At 42.0% G+C, this 26,668-nt stretch overlaps 1 protein-coding gene across 1 annotated transcript in view; it reads right to left on the bottom strand.

The window, feature by feature from the left end:
* Positions 1–8,646: 8,646 nt before the first annotated feature.
* The window catches only part of SIRT1 (sirtuin 1), a 38,537-nt gene continuing 20,515 nt past the window's right edge, over positions 8,647–26,668 (bottom strand). The window contains exons 8-10 of the mRNA XM_019538640.1: positions 20,882–21,068; positions 17,819–18,394; positions 8,647–10,821 (exon numbers count right to left, since the gene is read on the bottom strand). Of these exons, the coding sequence (XP_019394185.1) occupies positions 10,505–10,821; positions 17,819–18,394; positions 20,882–21,068 (1,080 nt within the window). The 3' untranslated portion in view covers positions 8,647–10,504. The remainder of the gene's footprint in view (positions 10,822–17,818; positions 18,395–20,881; positions 21,069–26,668) is intronic.

Genomic DNA, 26,668 nt, shown 5'->3' with positions numbered 1-26,668 from the left:
CCCCAGGTGAAGGGAATTCTGCCTGCCAGAGGCAAATGTTGATTCTATGAATCCTTGGAGCTCTCTTGGGTCATTATGGAATTTGTGCAAACGATCTTATCAGTTGTATTTATTGGAACATTTCATTGAATTTATATTGTTGACATGACAAAGCAGAAGACCACAGTGGACACCTTCCTCTGGAAAGGTAGGATCTTTTCAAATTTATCTTCAGTTTTATGAAAAATAGTAATCCATGAGAGAGTTCTACTGTGTGGTGCAGTTAAATCTTAATTTACCTGGGATAGAATAATTTTTTCTTTTTTTTCTTTTTCTTTTTTAAATGAAATCTACTATACACCAAAGATAAAAGCAAGAGTTACACAGTTAAATAAATATAGAATTAAATGCAACATTTCTTAATGTGGGAGTTCATGATGGACGAGCTTGTAATAAGCACCACAGGATGGGCAGCAATGACTGCCTTCGTGCATGCAGAACCAAATAACAGCAGAGTTGTATTTTAAATAGGTGAAGAAGGAGAGAAGCACAGTTTAATATTAAATCCTCCCCTCATTCCATTTTGATTTTAATGGCAGTTCCCAGTAATCAGTTGGCTACCTTTGGGCATGTCTACACAAGATGTTTACCGCAGTTGCCTAATTAACTCTGCAGTAAAAGTCTCTGCATCTACACGTGCAGGTCTATTAGGCTGGAGTAAGCTAATAAACTATGCAATACTACATTGTTGCAGAGCTTTTTGGCGTGCAGCAGCGCATGTGTAGACACTGATGCAGCTGCTGGGGCACTGCCTGCTGGCTAGCCTTGCACTAGAGCACCCTCATGCCCCAGCCAGCCCCTATCAAGTTGACCCAGGTTGGTGCATCTGAGGGCTGGCAGGCTGACCCTCTGGGCCTCCTACCAGGTGGGGATTTTGCTCAATGTGCTGCGGTCCTGGGCACACATGTAAACACACCATATACAATTAAATATTGCTTTGCATTAATATGCACATGTAGATGCACTCTGCGTTGTACTAAACAAAGAAACAGTGACCGTGACTGATTGACTTGAGGCAAATGAGTGTTGTGATCAGACTTAAGGGGAAAAAATAGTTCAGGGAAATCTTATGTAGATGTTTAACCATTTGTTCTTTTTGCCAAATACAAAATTTTAAATGCTACAACTATAGCCCAGAGTGGCTTGCTGATAACTCTGTTATTTTACTGAGAACTAAGGAGTCAGGGAAAGCAACTTAACAGCCATATTTTCTCTAAACTTGGTTTCAGTAACAGCTCTCATAATTGAGCTCCTACAGATTATGGCTAATTATTACTGTGGTTTTGATCTACTGTCATGTAAATGTCATTGATTCAGTAAACTGACATGCTTGAATGCACAGAAAGATCTGTTGAATGTGACATCCATTTTTACATAAACAGTTTTTGGAGCAGAACTATTTTGAAATATTGATATAGGTATAAAAATTCTGGACAGTGTATGACATGAAAAGATATAATCAGTATTTTATGTAAAGTCATTTTGATACTTATAGATACAACCCACAAGCCTCTTATTGTTGATGAATGAATAATATGAAGATCTCCTCTAGTTCCTGCATACCTCTTGGGTTTGAACATGTTTTATGGATCCTTTAGAATAAAATGTCATGAGTATTAAACAGTAACACTAACTAGAATTATGATCAAAGAACTTACTGTAGCTCTGCATGTGCTCATGGCAAATGTTAATTTACTTGTGCAACTGTGTTCTAACTGATGTTATGCCAGTTCCCAAAAATCGCACGCACATCCTGCCATGCCACACATGGATGACAGACGCATAGTTTTTGGGATCTGTCTTAACATTAGTTGATTCCCAATTGCACAAAAACTACTAGAGTTCTTAAAGCTTCCCAGGCACTGGGACTTTTAAAAGGAAGTGTGTCTGCAGCAAGGCTGCAGCTGTGGTTTAGAGGTCCCCAGACATAGGGACAAAGAAGGGACTGAGTGCTGCTCCAGGCTCAACAGCCTAGCTGCAGGCATGTTCTCTAGAAGTCCCTGAACACTGGGATGCAGAGACAAGGGAACTTCTTCCTGGTGTCTGTGTCTGGGCACCCAGGGTAGTTTATAACGTGTGGCTTGCAGTGCTTTTTAAAAATCTTAGTACTGGGATGCACAGTGTGGGACACGGGCAGCTGGGAGCAAATGTTATTCCATTGGATATTGATTTGTAAAGTGGGAAAGGGTTAATACATGGAAGTCATTGGGGAGCATGTTTTCTCCTGCAAGAGTCCTTTCAGAATTTCTAGTAAGAATGGCAGCTTTTTTTTATGTGCCACCGAAAGTATTAGTTGAACTTGTAATGTCATTTCAACTGCCTAAAGCACAGAAATGCTTGCACTATTTATAGTGTCTTTTTATGAAGACATGTTAGTATCTAAGGCTAGGGAGAGAAGTTGCACATAAACCGGTTTAAGTGATCAGGAACTGGTTTAAACCTATAACAGAACAGAGGTTCAGTGCACATAAACCAGTTTCAAAATGGCTGAAACTCGTTTAAGATAAACCTGGTTGGATATAATATCAGACTTAACTGATTTAGGTCAAACTGGTTTATGAAACTTCTGTCCCAGAACCCCTCCTGGTTCACGTTCAATCAGAGCTCAAAGTTCAAAGTTTTCAGCCCTGGTCTGGGCTATGCTCTCTGCTTCAGAGAGCAGGGCTGGCCCCGCCCCTCTGCTCGCTAGCTGGAGCAGTCTGAGCTGGCTCACTGACTGCCCCTCCTCCCTCCCACCCCCCAACTCCCAAGGCAAAACCCAGCTGGGGTTCTGGGGTCAGGGAGAGGGATTTAAGCTCACCTTCCCCCAACTACAGAGCTGCCCTGTCCTGCTGGCTTTCCTAATGCTGGCTGTGACTGTGGACTACAAATCCTAGAGGCACCTGGAAGCAGGAAGAGGGAGTGATGAGCAACTCTGCAGAATCCTGCAGATATGATTGTGCAAATCCCACAGACCTGATTGTGCAAATCCCACAGACCTCAGGGGCAGCAGGAAGGGAAAGCAAACAGTCCATGCCAGAGAGCTGTGCTCTAGTGCCCGCTGGCTTCTGGCTTGAGTTACTAGAGGCATGTGGCTACATTTCCTGAATCACAAGTGAATGTCTGTTCATTTGCTGATTGGTTCAATGTTTGCAGTTTAGACTAACCTGCAAAGACTGAATTAATTCAGCTTTGGGTTTTTTGACTGTTTGTACTTGGTCTTAGTAGCTAGAGTTGACTGTGGCTTCCCATGCATGTTTTGATTCCTCTTTCCAACTTCAAATTAATATTAGTCAGCCTGGAATTTCCTCTGTAATGCTTGGTTAAAATAAAGCAATTCCTGGAAACTTGGGAGAAATCAAAGGAAGTATTTCAGGGGGTTTTTAAGACCTCTGCCTTTTTGGACAGTTTTATAACTTACTTTAGTGTGTTCTGGCTCATTACATCTTAAAACCAGCTTTCTCTAGAAACTCTAAATTTATAGACTTCTCTGAGTTGTTTTAGGTGTGTGGCTAATATTTAGGGTGTCATCTATACTGAATTCAGCATAAGTACACCTATTCAAAGTGTGTATACACTTTTTTTTAAATCATACATGCTGGCTTTTATAAGTCTTTAACATATCAGTTAACTGGATGTAAATTTCCTAATACCCTCCTTGGAGTCATTGAGATGGAGGAGGAGAACTTACAAAAGCAGCATATTTATGATGGGACAAAGGAGGCCAACAGGAAAGAAGCCTACAGCAGTGGTCCAGTGGACTGAACAGAAGGCTACGAGCAATGAATTCCTAAATTCTGTTGGCTGCTCTGCTATGCTGTATGATCTTTTAGTTTCTCACCACTTACAAAGCAGCCTAAGATCTCAAAGAGCTTGTGCTCTCACGTGATAAAGGCAAGTGGACAAAATCAGAAAACATGCTTAATCAGAGTTCAGTGAATGGTCTGAACCATGTTGATAGCCAGTCATAAATTAAGTTTGATGTTCAAGAAGGATTCCTAATTTCAGGCCTAATATACTATGCCCATTGCTTTCCAAGAAATTCGCTTGAAACTCAAGTTTTCAATTTGATAAACATGTGGGTGCTTCGTCCATGTGGGGCCCATCAGATGGACATGTATTAGCCAAAGTAGACTGCAGGTGCAGAATTAGGGTCTGAAATTCACACCAATCTCTTGGTGTAACTGCTGCAGTCACAGAAATGACTGCCGCAGCCAGACTGCTATTGCTACCTCTATGCTACACTGGTCATTTCTGTAATAGAAATGTAAACAAACTCTTGCTTCCTCAGATAAAAATAGTATTCTGCAGTTGTAATGCATCTTTCATTCACAAATCCTGCAGCATCTTGTGTATTTATTATGCCCACAACCTCTATGAGACGTAGGTCCAAATGCAAAAGTAAAGTAGTTTCATGGGTTTTTTCTCTGCATTTTCAGGTGTTCTTATGCTTACAGTGTATGTTTAAATATCCTGCCATTGTAGACTTAAAAAACCCCCATTCTGTATAGAGGATTACTGTCCATATTACTATCGCACATTTACAAACCTAACTTTAATGGAATGCAAATTTTTGAGGGAGCTGAAAACAATTATTCCACACTGAACCACTCCTTTTTCATTGCTTCTAAAGTTTTCCATTCAGGTCCAGTAACCTGTTCCTCATCAGTGGGGACAGCTACAGAAGAAGTCTATATTTATCAAAACCTTCAGAATCAGCCTATAATCAAAGGAAAAATTGATATAAATACCCCAACATCTTCATAAATATATGTCTTTTTTTTTTTTTTTTTTACTTCAAAGGCGTATTTGGTTTAGAAGTTGCATATGACTAGAGGAAATGCTACATGGCATCTGAGAGGACAATTCAGTATCAGTGAACCATAGAAAGTTAGAGTTGGAAGGGACCTCGGGAGGTCATCTATTCTAACCCCCTATTAAGAGCAGGACCCCCCCTGCCCAGGTGTATCATCCCAGTCATACCCATATGTTAAAAACCTCTAAAGATGAAAATTCCACAACCTTTCTGGGTAGAAAGGTTGTATACAAATTTCTATTCTGAAAAATCGTAACATGCTTCATAATCTATATAAAAGCATGCATCAGGTACAGAAGCTGCTGATATGCAGCCAGTGACTAGTGTGTGGAATGAAAAAGGGTGAAACCACAGACCAAAACAACGGAACTTTTTAAAAAAAAAAAGTCACAAGTCCTGTGGAGGCAGAACCTATGCTTTCAGGGTCTCATCATAAACAGCCACGCATGAGAAAGCACTCATGTTAGACTGCTGAGGGACCCAAAGCTGGCACACTGGTGCAATGGCCTTAACTCAGAAGGTCCTCTGTATGAGAACCTTTCAGTAGGCACTGTATAGATATAGAAACTATTATTTTCAGACAATACATTGGTCACCTGCTTTGCGATAGATTATTTTTCAATTTTCTTCTGTGATTGCCTCCAGCAATTTGAATATGAAGGACATTCATGAAGTTTCTAGCAACCTGATAAAGACATGCCATTTGAGTTTAACCACCTTCCAATGTACTTACCTTTGACATCAGTGTGCTTGGTCTACTGCAGATGCAACCTGGCTGTGGCCCATCTTTGTAAAAAAATCTTTGCTCTGCATGTCCAGAAACTTCTTGGAGGCTCTAATCATCTCATTTCCAGCACTGGCACCCTATCATGAACGTCTTCTTTCAACCTGGGGAATTTCTTAGACTGCTGAGGGACCCAAAGCTGGCACACTGGTGCAGGCAAGTCCCACAGCTGCAATGGTCACAGCACTGCCCTTCCCTGCTGGCACCTGTTGAGGGGGGGACACTGGGAGGGGGCGGGAGACAAATGAGGGCATTTAAGGCATAGGGAGTAGGTGGTCACAGCACTGGTCCTGCCTCAACCCATAGTCTGTGCCTTGCAGGTGCTGTCAGGCTGCCCCAAGCTGGGGGGAGGGCACAAGGTGTGGGGTGACTCCAACTGTGAACCAGCTGATGGTCTTCGCTGCTCCTCACTGCATCCTGTTCTGTGGCACCTCCAGCCCTGAGGCCTGCTGTCAGGTGTCTCATGGGCCAGGATGTGCCAGGCCAGGACTGATTCAGTTGACACCTCAGTTTTTTGTCCCCACACAGCCCCTTCAGGAGCCTGCAGAAGTTGGTGAAGGTAAATTGGTTGTGGGAGAGGTGGCTCAGCAGGGACAGGTGCCCTTCACCACCTTAGACTGCAGCCAAGAAGGCAGGGGAGGTTGGTATTTCAGGCTAAATGAAGCTCAGGCTCACACTTGTGATACAGAGCACACGCTTCCATGAACTTAAACTCATTCCATCAGATGCAGTGAAAGGACCTGCATACTTTGCCTTCCACAGCTCTTTTTGCAGTATCTGAAGTGAGCATCAGCTCGCAGGTGCTTGTGCTAGTGTAGCTAAGGTGCCAGTCTACCTTGTCTTCTAAGAACTGAGGATATGCACTTACATGCTCTTCAACAATCACTCCAAAGCCATGGATGTGCTACTTGCACCTCACTTATGCTTCTCAGCCAAATCATTTTCTTCTGCTTGGGATAGTGAAATAGATTGTGCAGGTTTGTTTTGGCAAGAATTCCCTATCACAACTGTATTTTTTAAAAATAAAATGAACCAAAGGAAAGTGTTTACATTTTCCAAAATACTCCTGAAAGATCATATGTATGGCACAATTCAGAAAGGTTAAATTTTTTTAGAAAATAGTAGGAGCATAGTGTTATATCATGATCAGCAAGTACTTTCAAACTCCTTTCTCTACTGTATTGCTATTTATTGCATCTCATGTACATGTTCTTGCACTAGATTTGGGGACCATTAGTTTTTTTAGAGAGTAGCTTTTGGATCTTAAAGTAGGAAAGAGAACTATAATAATCAAGGTTGAACATAGTTTTTCACAGTTCTAGACATTAGAATTAATATAAGCTATTAAACACTGTGAAGCGTTCACAAGCAAACAATGTGAAGAGTTATGATAATCAATAGCTCTTTTTTTCTCCATGAATTTGTCTTGGTATGGTAGCTAACATTTTTAATTTAATTCCAATGAAGAAGTTTATAGATTTAGCAACTGCCACAGAGAAGTTCAGCATGCAAAATGGAGGAAAGAGAAGACATCATCTATTTTAGGACTCTGCTTCACTTCTGCCAAAATATTGCTGGCAAAGATTCAGGGGTAAGCAAAAAAGCATGTCATTGAGCCACATACAGAACAAGTTAGGACTATTCTTAATTTATCCCCAGCTGTATCTGAAAATACTTTCAGAGTTCACATGAATAATATGTAAATACTAATTCTGTGGAACACAGGAAGCTTGCTTTTATGTCTTTCCTTATTGCTATAGATTCATATGCTGCCTAGCGAACCTGGTTTACAGTAACTAGAATTAAAACTACAGGATATTTTCAGATGAAGTGAACTGTGGCTCATGGAAGTTTTGTATCTGCCATACAGCACACTTCTATCATGTCTTCTGCCCGACTTCAGACTAACATGTTTAAACTACCTCTCCCTGCTGAATGTAATATAAGGTGCAGGGACAATGAGAGAATGGGTCCATCTAATTCAAAAAAGCCCACAAAAACAACTACCACCACTGGCATGCCATGTCAAATGGCCAAACTTTTCATGGAAAAGGAGATTAGGCTGTTCAACCTCCAGTCGTGCTTTCTTTTTCTAGAAGCCACTCAGTGACAGGATGTCTCAATGTCCTTGGCATTACTGTTTCTCTTAGACCGAGAAGCTCTAGGTCCAGCACTCAGTTTGCTATCTTTTGACATCCTTTTAAATAAAAAGTAGGGGAAAAGAAAAGTCCACAGTGGCCATGTCTACATGAGATGCTGTCTGTGCCGTTGTTACGGCACAGTCATTTAGTACTTGCATGCACAACTGAGCAATAAGTAGCATCACCAAATGGCTTTTAGATGACACTGACTGCTATTACTGCACAGTAGGATGCTTCATGCCACACAATACTAACACAGTAGTAATGAGCTACTGAGCAGTCAGCAAGCATTTTGTGTAGACATGGCCAGTATGCATTACAACCCATACCTGTTACTGTATTTACTCAAATCCAAGACGGTTACTGCCAATTAACATGAGGGAGGCCCTGGCTCTTGGATTTGAGTACAAGGTGATGGGGGTGGGGTGGGGTAGGGAGAGCAGGTGGCTGCTGTGGCCTCAAGCTAGGGTCAGGTTTAGAGTCACAGTTTCTGCTGCCCACCCCTCTTCCCCTGCCACACTTCCCCACCCCTACCCCCTATCTCTTGCCCCTGCCCCCACCCGCACAGCTTCTCCCCTCCCCCTTGCCACTTACCTTTTAGATCTGGCATGGCTTTACCCACACCCAGCTTGGGGCACAGAACATGTGCTTGCTCTTGTTTTGGTCCTAGCCAGAGCTGTCACTTCTGCCACCGCTACAAGGCAGGGCTGGGGCCCTGCCAGAGGCAGAGGGTAAGCAGCAAGTGGGACAAAAAGGGGTAATCTTAAATTCAAGTAATCTTGGATTCAGGTAAATATGGTAATTTTTCTTAATGACGCATATTAACAAATGCTAAACTTCCATAAGACACCTTTAAAGCTTTTTCCATAAATTCTTGACAGAAACCAGAAGTCAAACAACAATTTTAATAGACTGAGAACAGAGTGTACAAGTATAAAACACTGGTTTTGTATTTCAAAAGTTGCAGGAAGAGAGCCAGTCATTTTAAACAGTCTTCTACAAAACATATGCCAGTAGATTACATAAAAGACACTATATACAATATAAAAGAGCAGAAAACAATCCTTACTGTAAAAATAATTTAAAACCAAGTTTTTCAATTTAAAATATCTCCTATAGCACAAACTAATACATTGTGACATGCAGGTTAAAACTAAACATATTGTATTCTTTAGGTGTAGCCAGATGAGAACTGCCTTTTAAATCTGGACCATGAAATGACATGCTGACTTTTTTTTAGATGAACACAGAAGGCCATTCTTAATACATTTGTTAGCTAACTGATGTATTTTCTGTTTAAAGAACAGCTACTATACCTATTCCAAAATTTAATAAATATTAAAACAAAATATATGAATAATCTACATCTGTAGAAGTCTTTTTGGGCCAATGTTGAAAAACATAGTTTATAGAAAAAATGCTTTATTTACTACTAGTGTGTAGTTTTACAAAATATTTAATTCTAAAGGCTTGGAAACAATATGCAGTTGAAAAAAATTATTGTGACATCCAGTTTTAAGGCAGCTTAACACTTGAAGGTACATTGTAGGAACCAATTTTTAGCTGCTCTGCTTTTTAGTACACATTATAGTAACAGATGGTATTAAGGTATCATTCAGCCAACAAGACGCATGGAACCTCCAACCGGCACACTTTCAGGTTGAGTTATGATTATGCTGCATTTTACAAATTACTTTGGAAGCATTAGCAAAAGTCTGCTTAATTTTTTAACATGTTCTTCCTTTTTTCTTCGTTACGTGATGAACATACAAATATTTAGAAGAGATCTTTTCCTCCTTGCATCCCCCCCAATAATACTAATATTACAAATTTATCATAGCTTACATATGGTCCTGGCAGTTTATCAAAAAAGTTTTTACTGCAAGCTGTATTATAGCAACAGTTATTTTATACAATAACTTAGAAAACTTTTGCCCTAGGGCATCCACTTTTCTGCCCAACCAAAGTGTATTCTCACAAATTTCTTACGGTCTGTCCTAATCTTATAACACAATATAGACAATGCTTCATGTCCACAGGAAATAAGAAAAGTCATCATTCAAAAAGCATGATGCTTCTCACAGCACTTTTTATTAGTTTCAGAAACATAAAAATATTTTCAAATGCTTTCTATCCTTTTTCATTCTTAACTATGACTCACATTAACTATATCTCAAACATATAATCATTAAAGCAAAAATTAGCTGCCACAGTAGGTCTTGGAAAATGCCAGTGTTTAATGACAGACTATTCGAGAACAAAAGATTTAACAGAAACATAAGGAGGTTTTAATTAAACCAAACTGTTACAAAGCAAAATAGGTGTGACAATACCATTCTTTGGTCTAAATTAGCTGTTCCCTTTATATTAGTTTAACATTCCAATGGCTTTTTCAAAACTGTTTAAAAATAATATATGCTGAAATTCAATACACAAAAATACTGTATATATACACAACACACAGATGCCTGATCACACAAATGAACTTAAAAGTGAACACAGTGACAGTTACTTAAAGATACTCTTAGTACCTTTTAAAAAAACCAAAAGATGGATTAGTGTTGAGTGTGCAGTTATAGTATTTTATTGAAAAAGTTATAAAACTATGCATGAAAATCTGTTTAGTTGTTTATAAACATTACATCTTTATGGTTTCCTTGCTCTAAATTTAGAAGTAAACATTCATTCTGACATGCCAAAAGCTCCTAATGCTGGTGTAAAGTTCCTCTAACCAGTCTGATTACTTTACAGTTTGTTTGATGGATGGTCAGTCCCTACAGCTTCATTTATATAACCTGATTCATCAACTGCATCTTCTTCAACACCATCTTCCCCAAATGCAATTTCCTCTTCTCTTTCTGGAGCATCCTCTTCCTCCATACCATTGTAGAATTCTTCAATCTCACTTTCATCTTCCACATCTAAGCTTGGACTATGACAAGAACCACTATCACTACTACTTCCACAAGAACTGGAAGATAGGACATCATCTTCAGAATCTGAGTACACCTCAGCACCATGGAAAATATAGCGATTTGGTGGTAAAAATAGGTATTGAGTACCTGAAACATTTAATCAATAGAATTATTATTTGCTTAATTGTTGACAATTAAAATGAAACTTATGGTAGAGTTTAGTCTTTAAAACCAGACCATGTAAATAGGAACTTACTTGCAAATGTACAGCATTCACACAGAAATATCAGAGGTGCTAAACAGGATCATATATTAAGACAATCTAGTTCAGTATCTAGCCTCTATCAGTGAACACCAGATTCTCCACAGTAAAGTACTCTTTCTCCCTGCTCTAAGAAGATATACTTGCTCAATGCAAATTATATACTGGTGTGCATAAAAACAAAAATGTTCTCCTGATCTCCACTGGTAATCAGCTTAAGCCCTATAAGCATGAATTTCAGTTACTTATAAATAGGGCCTGGTTTAAATAGTGGCACAGCTCATAGTAGGGTGGGTCCTTTAAATCTTAGTGTTTTCTCTGCATGGCCCCTGCTGCTGACTGGAAGAGGTGCCTGTCAGCCAGCACTCGCTCCTGATAGTTGAGAGGTGAAAACTGTGGTTTTATATATGCCACAGTTTTTGCATCCCATCTGGTCCGCAGCAAGCAGCAGGATGCAAAAAACTGCAGCAGATTTAAAAGCTGCGGTTTCTGCCTCCTGGCCATCATGAACAAGCAGTGTGAAATGGGGCTGGCTGATGGACAACTCCACCAATCAGGTGGGGGGCGGGGGGAACTCCAAGAATAAAGGAGCTACTGTGCCATGATTTACACCAGGCCCTAGCCATAAGTCTTGGTTTTCAACATTAATGGACATATGATCATCCAGTTTTCTGAAAAAGCCAAATATATTACTATTAAGTACATACAACAATGAATTCTACAGATAAGAAATGCTTAAGTTTCACTCTTTCATTTCACTGTCTGTATATTTTATTCCTTTTTAATATACCAATGTGTTTTATTTACTTTGAATGAAGCAGAATCATAACAATTTTTCTTGAATCAATCATGATTGCCTTAGATCTTCCCACTCTATTCAGAGAAGGTAAGTACACTTAAAATGTTTATTAATGTATATTCTTGTCCATTTCCCAATTTAAGTTGCATATACTTTTTATAACTGGTTAATCTAAGCAACTTGCTGCTTTGGAATACTGAATACTGGACCTGTATTCAGCTCTTCTTTCTACTCTAAGGCCCCATCTACACATCACACTTAAGACATGATAAACCAGCTGATCATGCCTTAAGTTGTGACCCAGCTATATGTTTCATCAGTGAATGGCATGATAAAACACCCAATAAGCCACAAAGTTATTTCACAAAAATTGTGTAATAACTTTGTAGCTTGTTCTTATCACCCCATTAATTGAATGTGTAGCCAGATGCTCCCCTGTGGCTGGGAGCTCTATCAGTTGTGCTGAAACTACGAGTCTCATCAGCTGTGGGATTCACAGTGGGGGCAGTGCACTGACAAGGCTTGCAGTGGGGGCAGAACGTGGAACACAGCTCTTGCTGTGAGCCCTGGCAGCTGCAGGGTTTTCAGCAGCTGGAACTGGTGCAGGGAGAGCCTGGGATCACAATCCTGGGCTCCCCCTGCACTAGCAATAAGGCTTGAAAGGATGCGATGCACAATGCCACAATCATGCCTCTAACTGTAAGTATGTGGAACCACAGGAGGCATGACTGTGTAGATTGCACATCAAATCCTATCACATCCTTACCTGAAATTCTAAAGGAGCCCCAAGAAGTCATGATTAGCAGGGATTCAGGTGTTCTTCTTGCTGCGGAAAAATGCAAAGGGAATTGGGGCAGGGTTGGCAGCAGGGGCAGGGCCTGGGGCTAGAATGCACAGCCACAGGGCCCAGCTGAGGAGTGGGACAGAGCCATGAGCAACCCATGGAGCGGGGAGGGAGCTGGCAGGGGGCTAACTTCTTGCTGCTGCACATGTTCCTGGGGAGCAGTCGGGTGTCATAGGTAATGTGTCAGGGGATATGGTGGGGGAACCCACCCCCAAGACTTGTATGCCTGCAGCAGTACACAGGGCTGAAGCCTGGCCAGACACGCACCGGGCAGGAACTGTTTCCGTGGCCCAGCAGGTAGGACCCAGCATGGGAGGGCAGAGCCAGTCAGCGAGACTCATTGCTGCTGGGACCCCCCATGTCAGCTGCATTGCCAGCAGCACCAGGAGTAACAGATGGGGGAGGGGGGCATGCTGCTCTTGCCTCCTCCAGCCACTTGTGTGCCAGGCCGCAGCTCTAACCTGCCACACTCCCCGCCTCCCCACAAGGCTGTTATTCCTTGCACTGTTGGCAGTGAACCTGGTGTGGGGGTCCCAGTGGCAGCAGCAGTAATGACTCTCACCACCCTGCTCTGTCCTCTTGTCTGCCACCTGCTGGACTGTGGAGGTGGCTTCTGCCAGATGCCAGTCCACCCAGGCTACAGCCTCGTGCTCCACTGCAGGTGCACATGCTTCCTCATGTCCTGTGACACATTGCCTATGGTCAGGCCCTTACCCTGCTCCACACACCGGGAGCCTGGGGCCTAGAGGCATTGGGTCTGAAGTCAGGTGCATCAGTGGGGCTGGGGGTGAGGGGTAGAGGGCTGTGGGTTGGGAGTAAGAGGTACCAGCTGGGACCAGGGGCTGCACGTCAGGAGTGACGGGCACTGGCAGTGCTCAGGAGGGCTGTTACTTGGAGTGAAGGGCACTAGCATATCGGAGCTGCTCAGTGCCACAAAGCAGTGGTGTGGGGGAATGGGGGCAGGGGACAGCTGCAGTTGGACCCATTTCCTGGTGAGCAAAGGAAGCTCTGATTTTTCTTTGATGAAAAAACTTAAATTAAACACCAAAGTACATAGGTATTTAGAATTTATTTTATTATAATGATTGAGGCAGTGGTAGGCTTCCAAAATGCTAAAAATATAAATATATTAATAAAGGTGTTCAACTGATACCTATATATTAGTGGAGTTTCATTTTAACTGAGGAAAGACATGGATTTTGAAAATTCTTGATTTTTATTTGACAATTTTGAATTTTTAAAGAGAGAAAACCAGGATCCTTGGAGATTCCAAGCTCTTTAAGATAAGGAATGTATGCTTTAACAAGGTAAAACTTCACATATATTATTCTAAGATTTAAAATAATCTTTCACTTTAACAAAATAGCTGGTATTTATAACCTTTTTACCAATTTATCACATTCTTATAGCAAAACAGTTGTCTCTTCCTGGAAACTGTTGATGTTTTCCTGGAATTGTCAGCACTTTTAGTGAACATTATTACAGTAGCGCAGAGAGAAATAGTCTTTGCTCTAGAACTGAGGTGACTGACATATAGCTCCCATGGGTCTAGATATTGGACACTAGGACAGGTTAGTGGTAGCATGAATTGCCACCGCTCTCCCACTGTCACTACCTGTACACTGGATTGGGTTTGCAGGGCACCACTGCTCTGGAAAGAGAATATACCAGTTGAATTTTGTAATGGTAGTAACTTGTAAATATTTCACAGTGGTGCAGTAGGCTATGTGACTAGCAGTTTCCATCCATAAGGATTTACAGAAACTCCAAAATATCAGAACTGAAAATCTATAAGAAAAAGCACTGACTTGCACTTGCAAGATTCAGTTTCTATAGACTCTCGTGCTATCATCATCCAAAATACTGTAGAATAGTTACAGTGCTGAATATAAATGAACAATAATTTTAGGTTTAATTTAGAACTTGATAATCAACCATTGAAATGTTGTCAAAAATAAGTATTTCTAATTATCTTCAATCTCTTGAGTCTAGTTTTCATTTCAGTGCACTGTAGCAGCTTGTTTTATTTAGGTAAACAGGAGAGAAAGGAATTCTGTTTTTCTTCAGACTATTTTCAGGCCTTTGTTCAGACACTGTTTTAGGATGTGTCCCTATGGCACAGGCTAGCACTACATAGCGATTATCTTCTGTTAGATCAAAAACAGGAAGCGGCAGAGCCATTTTCAGCACAATTTATTTGCACACTCACAGTGATATGCTGCACTAGCTCTGCATGTGCTGATTCTGGAATTGGGGCAGTGTATCTCCTTTACACCATGCAGACATTGCCAAGATGTCTTTCTAATGACTTTTTAAAAACAGACACAGCTGTCATGGATGGGTACAAATAGTTCAGGAAAGATGGACAGGGGAGAAGAGGAGGAGGAGTTGCACTGTTTGTAAAAGAGCCATGTGATTGTTCAAAGCTCCACTATGAAATGAGAGAGAGGCCTGTTGAAAGTCTCTGGGTTAAAGTTAGAGGGGAGTGATATCGTGATGGGTTTCTGCTATAGATGTATGACATCTGCTGGGATGGCAATACAGCAGTACACAGGCGATCCAGGAAGGTTTTTGAGAGCTCTGGAGACAACTTCCTGGTGCAAGTGTTGGAGAGACTGACTAGGGGCCATGGTCCTTGGTTGCTCAGAAACAGGGAGGAATTGGTGGGGGATGTAGAAGTGGATGGAAACTTGGGCAGCAGTGACCATGAGATGACTGAGTTCAGGATCCTGACAAACAGAAGAAAGGAGAGCAGCAGAGTATGGACCCTGGACTTCAGAAATGCAGACTTCAAATTGCTCAGGGAACTCATGGGCAGGATCCCCTGGTAAGCCAGTCTAAGGGGGAGAGGAGTCCAGGAGAGCTGGCTGTACTTTAAAGAAACCTTACTGAGGGTACAGGAACAAAGCATCATGATGTACAAGAAGAACAGCAAATATGGCAGGTCACCATCTTGGTTTAGCAGAGAACTCAGTGAGCTTAAACAAAAAAAGGAAGTTTACAGTAACTGGAAACTTGGACTAGGGAATACTATAAGAATGTGGGGCGAGGTAGGTACGCTGAAGGGGAGGGACAGACTCCAGCTAGGTCTAGGCAGGTTACAGGAGGTGGGTGGATGAGAATAGGATGGAATTCAACACAGACAAGTGCAGGGTATTACATATAGGGAGAAGGAACCAGCAACACACCTATAGGTTGGGAAACACCCCTCTCGTCAAAATAATGGCAGAAAGGGATCTCGGAGTCGTTGACTCCAGGATAAACATAAGCTGCCAATGCGAGGAAGTGGTCAGTAAGGCTAACCGCACCTTGCCATGCATCTACAGATGCATCACCAGCAGGTACAGGGAGGTGATCCTTCCCCCCTATGTGGCATTGGTCAGGCCGCAGTTGGAATACTGCATTTCAAGAGGGATGTGGCTAGCATTGAGAGGGTCCAGAGGAGGGCCACTTGCATGGTCAAGGGGCAGCGGGTCAGGCCCTACACAGAGAGGCTGAAGGGCCTGAATCTATTCAGCCTCCACAAGAGAAGGCTAAGAGAGGATCTGGTGGCTGTTTACAAACTCAGCAGGGGGGACCAGCGGGAATTGGGTGAGGCTCTGTTCCCCCAGGCACCACCAGGGGTTACTATAAATAACAGCCACAAATTGTTCATGCTGGATATCAGGAGACATTACTTCATAGTTAGAGCTGCCAGGCTCTGGAATGGGCTCCCAAGGGGGCTGCTGCTCTCTCCTACCTTGGGGGTCTTCAGGAGGAAGCTGGACAGATATTTGGCTGAAGTGTTATTACCCCATACTTGTGTCTGCCTGGGGCAGGGGGTCAGACCTGATGATCTGTTTTAGGTCCCTTCCAGCCCTAAGCACTATGAAACTATGAATATTGCTTGGGCCTGCAGGGATGAAATCAGGAAGCCCAAAGCGTAACTGGAGTTGCAGCTAATGGATAGAAAGCTGGCTGTATTGTCAGGCTCAGCCGGTAATGATCGATGGCTGGAGGTCTGGTATCAAGTGGAGTGTCCCACGGGTTGGTCCTGGGGTCAGTTTTGTTCAAAGTCTTAATTAAGGATCTGGAAGATGTGATGGACTGCACCCTAAGCAAGTCTTTGAATGACACCAAACTGTGGGGTATAGTAGATATGCTGGAAGGTAGGGCTAGGATTCAGAGTGACCTAGACAAATTGGATGGTTGAGCCACAAGAAATCTCATGAGGTTCAATAAGGACAAGTACAAATACTGGGCTGTGTTAGTAGGAGTGTCGCTAGATCAAGGGAAGTGATTAGTTTCCTCTATACTGTGCTGGTGAGGCCATATCTGAAGTACTGTGTCCAGTTTTGAGCCCCCTACTATAGAAAGGATGTGGACAAGTTGGAGAGAGTCCAGCAGAGGACAGTGAAAATGGTTAGGAGACTGGGGTGCATGACTTATGAGAAGAGGCTGAGGGAACTGGGCTTACTTAGTCTGCTGGGGGGGGGGATTTGATAGCAGCCTTTAATTACCTAACAGGTGGTTCCAAAGAAGATGGGGCTGGGCTAGACTAGACAGTTCTCAGTGGTGACAGGTGACTGAACAAGGAGCAGTGGTCTCAAGTTGCAGCAAGGGAAGTTTAGGTTGGATATCAGGAAACACTTTCTCATTAGGAAGGTAGTGAAGCACTGGAACTGGGTTACCTAAAGAGGTAGTGGAATCTCTGTTTTTGGTGGTTTTTAAGACCCAGCTTGACAGCCCTTGCGGGGATGATCTAATTGGGGATGGTCCTGCTTTGAGCAGGGGGTTGGACTACATCAGCATTTCTCAACCTGTGGGTTGCAAGAATATAGGAAAAGGTTGTGAACAAACTTTAAAAATAGATTCTCCTTTAAAGAAGAAAAATGGGGGAAACTGGGTTTCCTTCGCAGGCTGGGAGAGTTCCAGTCTGCAAGGGACTGCCTGAGGCCTCCCATGCCCCACACATACCCACCCCTTGCCCACACACTGGTGATGGGGGGCACTGGGTCCCAGGATTGGCCATTGATGTTTACAAATGGATCCTGATACAAAAAAGGTTGAGAACCACTGGAATAGATGACCTCCTGTGGTCCCTCCTAACCCTAATTTTCTATGATTCTATGTACTGTGGAATTTAATACCAGTCTACAGAAAATGTCAATAGTCAACAGAGAAAATTTTACAACATCTTATTGGTTTAAAGTCCTTCCAAACCTATATCCAAAATAGGAAGTCAAACGTTGACACTTACCATCAAGCCGCTTGCTAATCTGTTCTTTTGCACATCTGTTTGGCCAACATTTCCTCAAAGCTTCAACTGACGGCGTTATATCATTTTTTTCTTTCTGTTCTCCATTGTTAGCTCCATTTTCTTTTGGATGTTCTAAGTTTGTTAACTGGCCAGTAATACTTTCAGGATTTTCTGAGGATGTCTGTACCTCCTGGAATTTTTCCATGTAGTTCCCATTAGAGTCTGAGGCAAGTTCAGAATTTTCTGCCCTACATTTTGTTGGATGCTCTGAAAGCACAAGCAAAGAGTCTGGGGGAGTTGCTCTTTCAGGTGAACTAGAATCTTCAGAAATGTTTAAAGGGGTAGGTGGTAACTCAGCTGAATGCATTTCAAGCTCCTTGCGCATTCGTGGTGGTTTTTCTGTTATTTCTGAAAGTTTTATGAAGTTGTAGCAAAGTTCTGTATATTCATCACTCAGCCTTTGACATAGTTCATTAATGATTACATCACAGTCTCCAAGGAGTTCCACATCAAAGTGTAGATGAGGCAAAGGTTCCCTATTAATTAATATCTGAGGCACTTCATGGGGGATGGAACCTATACACAGAAAAGATCAGTTACTACTAAACTTTAAAAGTGCTTAATGAATTTTATGCTTGCCAACAAAATGTTACCAGTTGTTAAGCTGCCTTAATATGATCGATGGAAGTTTGGTAACTGGTGTTCTCAAAGTTCCCTAAGTATGTCCACTTAACTTGATCTAACCAAAGTTTAAGCAAGCCATCAACTAGAAATCTAGTAAGTCAGACAGTAGTGCTAGGTGCTTTCCCTGCAATTTTGTGGTTCTATGTAATCATCTCTATCCATCTCCCTTTAACAAGATCAGTGGTACTCAACTTGCAGCTCAAGCCAGATCTGGCCCATGAGTTTCCTCATGGGTCTAGAAATATGTTGGTGGGGCAGCAGTGGCAGCATTAATTGCCACTCCACTGCTGCCAGATGTTTGGGCTTGTGAGAAGCCCTGCCAGCCAGATGACATGGCCTGGCTTGTAGGGCTGGATCCAGTGTGCAGACTGACCCCATGCGCTGATCCTGCACACGGAATTGGGCCCACAGAACTGGAAGACTGACCACCACTGAATTAAATCAAAATTATTTCATTTGAAATGCAAACCTATTTACACACAAAACGGCTTAGTCCACCTCCTGCAGATGATACTATGAATAAAATTGGCTTGCTGACCGCCCCTGATTCTTTCAGATGTGAGACTAGAGAACCAGTTATTCAGAGTGAAGTGAGGAGAGCAAAGAGTGGTGCAGTAGAAGTTTTTTTTTTCCTTACTACACATTCCCTATGTTGCCTAAATAGACACACATGGCTACGAAGGGGAAAAGGGGCCATGAAGGATTCAAACACTGCTCTACTGCAGTGAGCAACAGATGCAGGGCTTCAGCTTGCAGTCACTTTCCCCAAGCAGCTGTGGGGAAAAGTAGTGGTTGTGGCTAGTTCTTAGGGATTGCCTGCCTCTGGCCGGCACTGGGTCACTCCAGACCTCTATCTAAAAAGGTTGTCAACTGCTGCAGTAGGCAAACAAAGCTTTGCTGACAATGGATTTCAGCACTTTCTGAAATAGCGACTAGGACAGTTTTGTCTAGTCTGCAACACCACAAGTGGTTTCAGTATCAGTTCCAGGGATGAAGGATACTAAAAATTCTCTACAAATGCTGTTCAGTATTTAATGTGTACACTAGTAAGATTATTAGAAGAAAAATACGTAATCCAAATGAGTGGGAACTGGAAAAAAAATGACAAGCGAGAATGGAAGCTCAAAACACCTAGATATGCAAAAACTCTTCTGAAGAAATTTAATTCGTTTTCATAGAATCATAGAATTAATGAGTTGGAAGAGACCTAGACAGATCATTGAGTCCGACCCCCTGCCATGGGCAGGAAGGAGCACTGGTGGTGGCAGGGGTCATAAGACCCCAGCCAGGTGCCTATCCAGTCTCCTCTTGAAGATTTCCAGGGAAGGTGAGAGCATCACTTCTCTGGGAAGCCTATTCCAGGCTCTGGCCACCCTTACAGTGAAGTAGTTCTTCCTAATATCTAACCTAAACCTATCCTCCCTCAGCTTGTGGCCATTGTTCCTGGTGACTCCAAGGGGGGCCCTGGTGAACACCTGCTGGTGGTCCCTGATAAAGTTGTAGGCAGCCACAAGATCCCCCCTCAGTCTCCTCTTGTGGAGACTGAAGAGATTCAGGTCCCTCAGCCTCTCCTCATAGGGCTGGCCACAGAGGCCCTCAACCATATGAGTGGCCTCCTCTGGACCCTCTCCAGGTTCTCCACACCCTACTTGAAGTGCGGCGCCCAGAACTGGACACAGTACTCCAGCCATGGCCTGACTAGCACCACATGGAGGGGGAGCAAGACCTCTCTGGACCTGTTAGTGATGCCCCTGTTGATGCATGACAGGGTGCGGTTGCCTCTGCCTATTGCTTCATCGCGTTGGCGACTCGTATTCATCCTGGAGTCAATCGTGACTCCAAGATCCCTCTCTGCCTGTGTGCTGCTAAGAGGGTCAGCCCCTAACCTATAACCATAATGCTGGTCCCCTCTCCCCAGGTGCAGCACCCTGCACTTGTCCTTGTTGAATCGTATCCTGTTCAGATCTGCCCACTTCTCTAACCTATCCAGGTCTGCCTGGATGCGGTCCCTGCCTGCCGGTGTATTAGATTTAGATTATATTTTCACTATTTAGAAACGTGATGCATTTTTTATTTTAAGAAATACTTACTAGAGATTCAACTTTACTATTTTGTCCCTCTTACATTTCAGATTTGTACCAGCAACCTTCTGCAAACTTCCCCCCCTTCATCCCACCCCCAACAACTTAGCAGGGGGAAAAAGGGATTTCAGTCCAATTTTTGCACTGAACCAGAACCTAGGAAGCTCTTTTAGCAAATTTTGGGATTCTGTGCAACAAAAACTCTGATAAGCATTACCTAAGATTTTTAAACAATGAGGTTTTTTTTCCCCCTGTTACCCCCAACAAAAGAAATCAAGCATCTTCAATAGACACTTACTTGGAATCAGTGCTACTGGTCTTACTTTTAGTGAAGACCCAATTACAATAAGGAGATCTACTTCATCTTTGTCATACTTCATGGCCCTGTGGAACTGCTCTGGTAAGTTCTCTCCAAAGAATACTATTTCTGGCTTCATAATAGCAAGTGGTTCATCAGGTGGACATCTGGGACATCTAGGAACAACCTGCATCATAAATAACTGTATTACAATCATAACCTCTGAATTTAAAAGGAAAACAAGTCTGAACTATTCACGATCATTAATTTTGTTAAAAAACAAACTCTGTGGTGCAGTTTTATTTTTTCTACTCTGTTACTTACAGACATGCATGTCTCCTGTGCACTCCAACTTTGCTGTTCAGTATATGAAGCAGCATACAAGTAAGAGGATAACACTGAGAATAGGAAGGCAGCCCATGAGCTGAGGAACTGTCACCAAAGACTGCAGCACTGTCTTCAAATACCAACCCCTCTGACTTCAAAGGATGGTCAAGAGACTATATTACTGCCTGCCGGTGTGAAGAGACACAAGGAAGCATCTGAAGATTTTTAAGCTGAAACATTTTCTGAGAGCTAGTGCAAAAATTGTGTAAAAAAGAACTTTTTCAGTTAAGATCCAGAAACTATTTTTTAAAGACAGGAAAAAACAAATATCTAGTATCAGTATGTATATGGAATTTATTTTTTTTGATTAAGCTGTTTGGGTTTCAGGACAATGACCCTTTCTCTTTCAATAAAGGCAAAAAAAATCAAAACCGTTATCCTCTCTATTGTTAAAAATAAAGAAAAAAGAAAAGGCCAATAGTATCCCAGGATGTATTAACAGGAGCATCACATGCAAGTCAAAGGAAGTGATTATTTATTCAGCACTGGTGAGGCCTTCCCAGAAATACAACATCCAGTTTTGGGCACTATTTTCAAGACAGAGATAGATATATTGGGACATTGGGAAGTTCTCAGCAGAAGCCAAGGGGAATTATTAGAAGTCTAGAAAAAATGACTTACAAGAAAAGATTGGAAAAACTGGTCTGTAGTCTGTAGAAGAGAAAAAATGGGGATTTGGTAAGTTCAGTTGCCAGAAGTGGTGTTGTAAAGATGGCATCAATTATTCTGTGTCCATAAGAAACAAGACAATAGCAATAAATTAAAATTGGAAAAGGGGAGTTTGTATCACATGGAAGGAAGAACTTTCCAACTGTAAGAACGGTTAAATGTTGGAACAGATTATTAAAGAAGTTGTGAAAAAGTTCTAGTGATGGATATTTAAGTGCTTAGACAGACAAACCCCTGGCAGAGGTGGTTTAAAGAGGTGATACTGCCTTGCGTAGGGGGTTGCACTAGATGATTTCCTGAGGTTCCTTTTTGTTAATAATATTAGTTTTGACTACTGAAACTCTCCTTGTAGCATTAGTCTTTCACAGTAAGCCCTGTTATATGTTAAAATAATTGTGTGGTGGGATCCAGTTCCAACAGCTGTGCATCATGCCACATCACGATTTTTTGGGATGTGGATTGATCCTAATCACACCATTATTTTAAAGGGAACCTTGCAATCTTGCTTTTTAAACTGCCTGGTCACAGCAAGCCTGGAAGCTTGCTGGGACCCTTGAATCCCTTGCTTTGCTGTTCCCACCTTGCCCTGGGACTTACTGTGATCCCACACTTAAAAGTGCCTTACAGGAGTTGCAGGGCAAGGCTCTTTAAAGTTCTGTTAATAGATGTTGTAATCTTGTTCCACAGTTCCTGTGGGGAGCAAAGTTGCATCCACAGACTTGCCTTGTTCTGTATTTCTTCCACAGCATCTTCTAACTGCAGATGGGTGTTGAGATCTGTGGCCTACAGTAGGGGCTGGGTTGTAAACAGTGGCATACAGTGGCAAAAGGTTGCCATATCCTTGTCTAGCTTAAAGAGGACTGGAGACATAGTAATTATGTCCTTCATTTTCTCCAACATTTTCTTGCTTTTATTCTAGGATAAAACAAAAATTCTTATCCAAATATTTTTTACTCCTCAAATAAAAGATCCAATTATTTGGCCAGAAGTACTCCCCATATGAAACTGCTTATGCCTGTATGTAATTTAAAGCATTGTAAGCAGCTTCTAAGTTCACACTTCAGCGTTATACCTCTTTCAATGACTAATTTCTCTGCTGGTTCTCAAAAGATTGTCAGTTAGGAGTACCATTTATTTTAAGAGCTGAAATTAATATTAAGTGGTTAAAGCTACACAACTGCCTCTTCAAATCACAGGGTACCACCACAGCTCCTTAAAATAGTTTTCATTCTTAGGCATATTTCTTTCACAGGAAAGTTCAACCTAACATGAAAGTTTTGATTGGTTCCCTGAATCACTGGATAATTTTTTGTTGTTGGTTTCACAACATCCAAAAATGAGTGGGTCTCCATTTCTAATACGAAACCTCTGCCACGTCTCAGAAATTCTTGAAGCGGTCAAAAGGCAAAACAGAAGCAATGTTCTAGGGAGAAATTGAAGGGGAAAGTTATGTTTTGTTCAGAAGTTTATTCGAGATGGCCTATATAACTGCTTCATCCTCCAAAATGGAGGGCCACTGATACTGGTAAAAAGATACTACAGTGCCATAACTGATATCAGGGATGGGTGGCAACACTTTGGCTGTATTGGAAACATTCTTTAATCCTCTTGAAGGTTCAGATCAAGTGGTAGCTGAAGAATAAGCAGCAGCAGTGGGGTGGTTTTTATTTTAACAAGATCTTTTACAATCAACCTTCATCTTGTTGCAGGTCAGGAGGAAGTAAAAAGTTGGCTAAAATTTTTATTTCAGTGGAGCATCCTTTGATGTAGGATGACAGCTGACTGAAGGAGGAGCAGAGCTAAGAAAACAAGTTTCTGAGGAACCAAAGGACTCAAGATCACAGGCAAAAGTGATATTTTAATAGTGGACAGCTGTAGAGGGAAGAATCAAGACTGGGTCTTCTGTATGGATTTAAACCCCCTAAGCTATTTACCAGAAGGAAGAGGAAAGGGAGTCCTTGCAGTTTAAGCAGAGAATTATCTGGTGTTTCAGACCTAGATGACAGTTTCATCTAAAATGGGAGTCAAAGGTTGGCCCTTAATAGTTTGGAGAAGCAGTGGGAACCAAAGGGTATAACAAGACAGGAGAGAAACTGGAGATACTGTAGAGGCTACTGGGGGACACACTGAAGTTTGGACATACTATTGCCTTCCCACTGACTTCTTAGAGTTGAAAGTTATATTCACCAGCAGGAACATTAACACTGTACAAAAATAAACTGTTCAGGACTATTCAGAACCTGGGCTTGCCATAGGAAGACAGCCCTAAGTAACTCCAGGTAGCAATGTAGGATGGCCAGAGAAATTGCAAGTGCTTGCATGTGGGCTAGAAAGTCTGTTCTTATTGCAAGGTCCTGCACCTTTAAAAGTTCTATACCCTGAACAAAGAATATGCCTGTTTTCTCTAGGTATACTTCTTAAGATACCATTTCAACTACAGTCAGGTTATAGCAGGGGCAGGCAATTATTTTGGGCAGAGGTCCACTTCCTGAGTTTTGGCAAGCCATCGAGGGCTGCATGACAGGCAGCCAGGAGCAGATAAATATTAATTTTCTAAAATTTTTAGGGGCCTGGCAGGCTGCATCCAGCCCCTGGGCCACATTTTGCCCACCCCTAGGTTATAGGAAGACAGGGTTAAGAAGAAAGCGGTGAAACTGTAGTACTGTTTTTTTTTTTTTTTTAAAAACCTGTAGGAATGAGAAGAGCCAAAGAAGAAGTTCGTTTCATCAGAAGATCAGGCTTTGTAATGATGTAAGATGTTCAAGAAGGAGGAAAGGACATGGAGAATTGGCAACTAAATCAAAATAAATAAAGCTTTATTCAACTACATGCAGACAAAAATTAAGCTACATGCAGCCTCAGTGAAATAGGAAAAGAAAATTCGAAGTTGAAAAACAGACATGCATACAACAGAAATGTTATTTACAAGTAACATTCCTAATAGCAATATAAACCAGATTTGTTCTATGGATATTTCATATTTTAAAGTATTACAAGGTGTTGACCAGAAACCATACACACAGCCCTTAAAGAGCGCTACAGTCACTAGGTAAAGGTCAGTTATATCTGAACTCTCTTTTTTTAAATCTAGTCACTTTTAAATTTGTATTTTAGTAATTTTTTGAAAGAATCTTATCTTTCTTCAGCCATTATATTTTAAATTGATTTGGAAAGCTTGCATCTCTTAGCCTGCATTTCTCATTTTAACAGCCATTTTTTGGCAACTGTTCTATGCATCTGTGACAGAACATTTAAAGCCACCCTTTAATAGAAAGAAAAGTCCCATCTACTAGGTTTGGACTCTATTTCGGAACAGATCTTAGCTGCAAACACATGTTCAAATAATCAGGGAGAATTCTCTCAGGTTTGTTCTCCAGCTAGAGAAACTTACCTAGAGTCGTGTGTACAGATATTCCAATGCTGAGGCCATGAAGAACGAAGAGCTTGCTGTGCTGACACTACAACCAGGGGGTGGAGGTCCTGCGCATCCATCTCAGAATTATCTTTAGTCTCCTGTATTCTGCTTGGGGACAGATTGTAGAAGTGCATAGGGCAGCCCATGGTCAGCTTGTGTTTCTCTGCAGGACAAGGTGAGGATTGTGAAGGGTGTTCTGCTTCCTGCTGGAGCAGTGAAGTCCAGCAACCCCCACAGAGTCTCCCTGGGGAGGGTGGAAAAGGGGTGGGAAGTGGGGATGTTGGAGTACTGTTCTCTTCTGATAATCCACAGCAAGTACAGAGATTTGTTCTGTCGGGACTGAATAACCCTGTTTGTTCCCAAGTTATTTTTTTCCTGGACCCAGTAGAAAAAGCTTGAACATCTGTACGCTCATGGTTTCTTAGGAGAAACAATGTTTGTATGAGGCCCTTGTTTACATCTTCCAGATCTTCCTGCCTAACTCAGCATTTTCTCTGCCTCTTGGAGGGAAGGGAAGAAAGAAGAGTCCTCATACAGACAATTTTTCCTCAGAGAGTTGCCCCTCTCTCATGAGAAGCCATGAGTGTACAGATGTTCAGGCTTTTTATCCTGTAGTAAAAAGGGCAGCTCCAGGAGAAAAATTACATGGGAACAACCAGGGCTAAATCACTCCCAGGACAGTTTCTCCTGGGCGAACAGATCTCTGTACATGCTGTGGCTTCTCTCAGAAAAGAACAGTCTTCCAACATCCCCCCTCCCCACTCCCCTCCCCCCAGGAAAACAATGTGTTGCTTACTGGATTCTGCTGCTCCAGGAAGGAGAAAAACACATCACCTTCACCTTTTGCTGCAGGGAAACACAGGCTATGGGCAATTGAGGCTGCCCTATGCATTACTGCAATCTGTTGCCAGGCAGACTAAGGGAGTCTGCAAAGCATCCTGAGATGCGTGCATAGGGCCCACCCCCTGGCTGAATAGTGTCAGCACTAGCAGCTCTCCACTCTTCATGGCCTCAACATTTGAACAGCTGTGCACATGGCTCTGGGTAAGTTTCTTTGCCAGGAGAACAAATGTGAGAGAGTTCTCCTCGATTATTTGAACGTGTCCCTGCTTACGTGGGGTCTCTCTCACAATCCACAGTATTAGAAGTCTGACAATAATTTCAAAGCAGCCTTTGAAAATGTGCATTAGACACTATTTCAAGGAAAAAATATTACTGAAGTTCTAACAATGTTACCATATGAAATCACCCATTACTCATTTAAAAATTATTTAAATTTAGATGGAACAAGATGCTGATTGGACATTTATAGGGAA

The sequence above is a fragment of the Crocodylus porosus genome, unplaced genomic scaffold (genome assembly GCF_001723895.1).
Source record: "Crocodylus porosus isolate Cpor-Errol unplaced genomic scaffold, CroPor_comp1, whole genome shotgun sequence".
NCBI classification, from domain to species: domain Eukaryota; kingdom Metazoa; phylum Chordata; order Crocodylia; family Crocodylidae; genus Crocodylus; species Crocodylus porosus.
The sequence above is the reverse complement of the archived record's forward strand: the minus strand, read 5'-3'. Positions and strand labels throughout refer to the sequence as shown.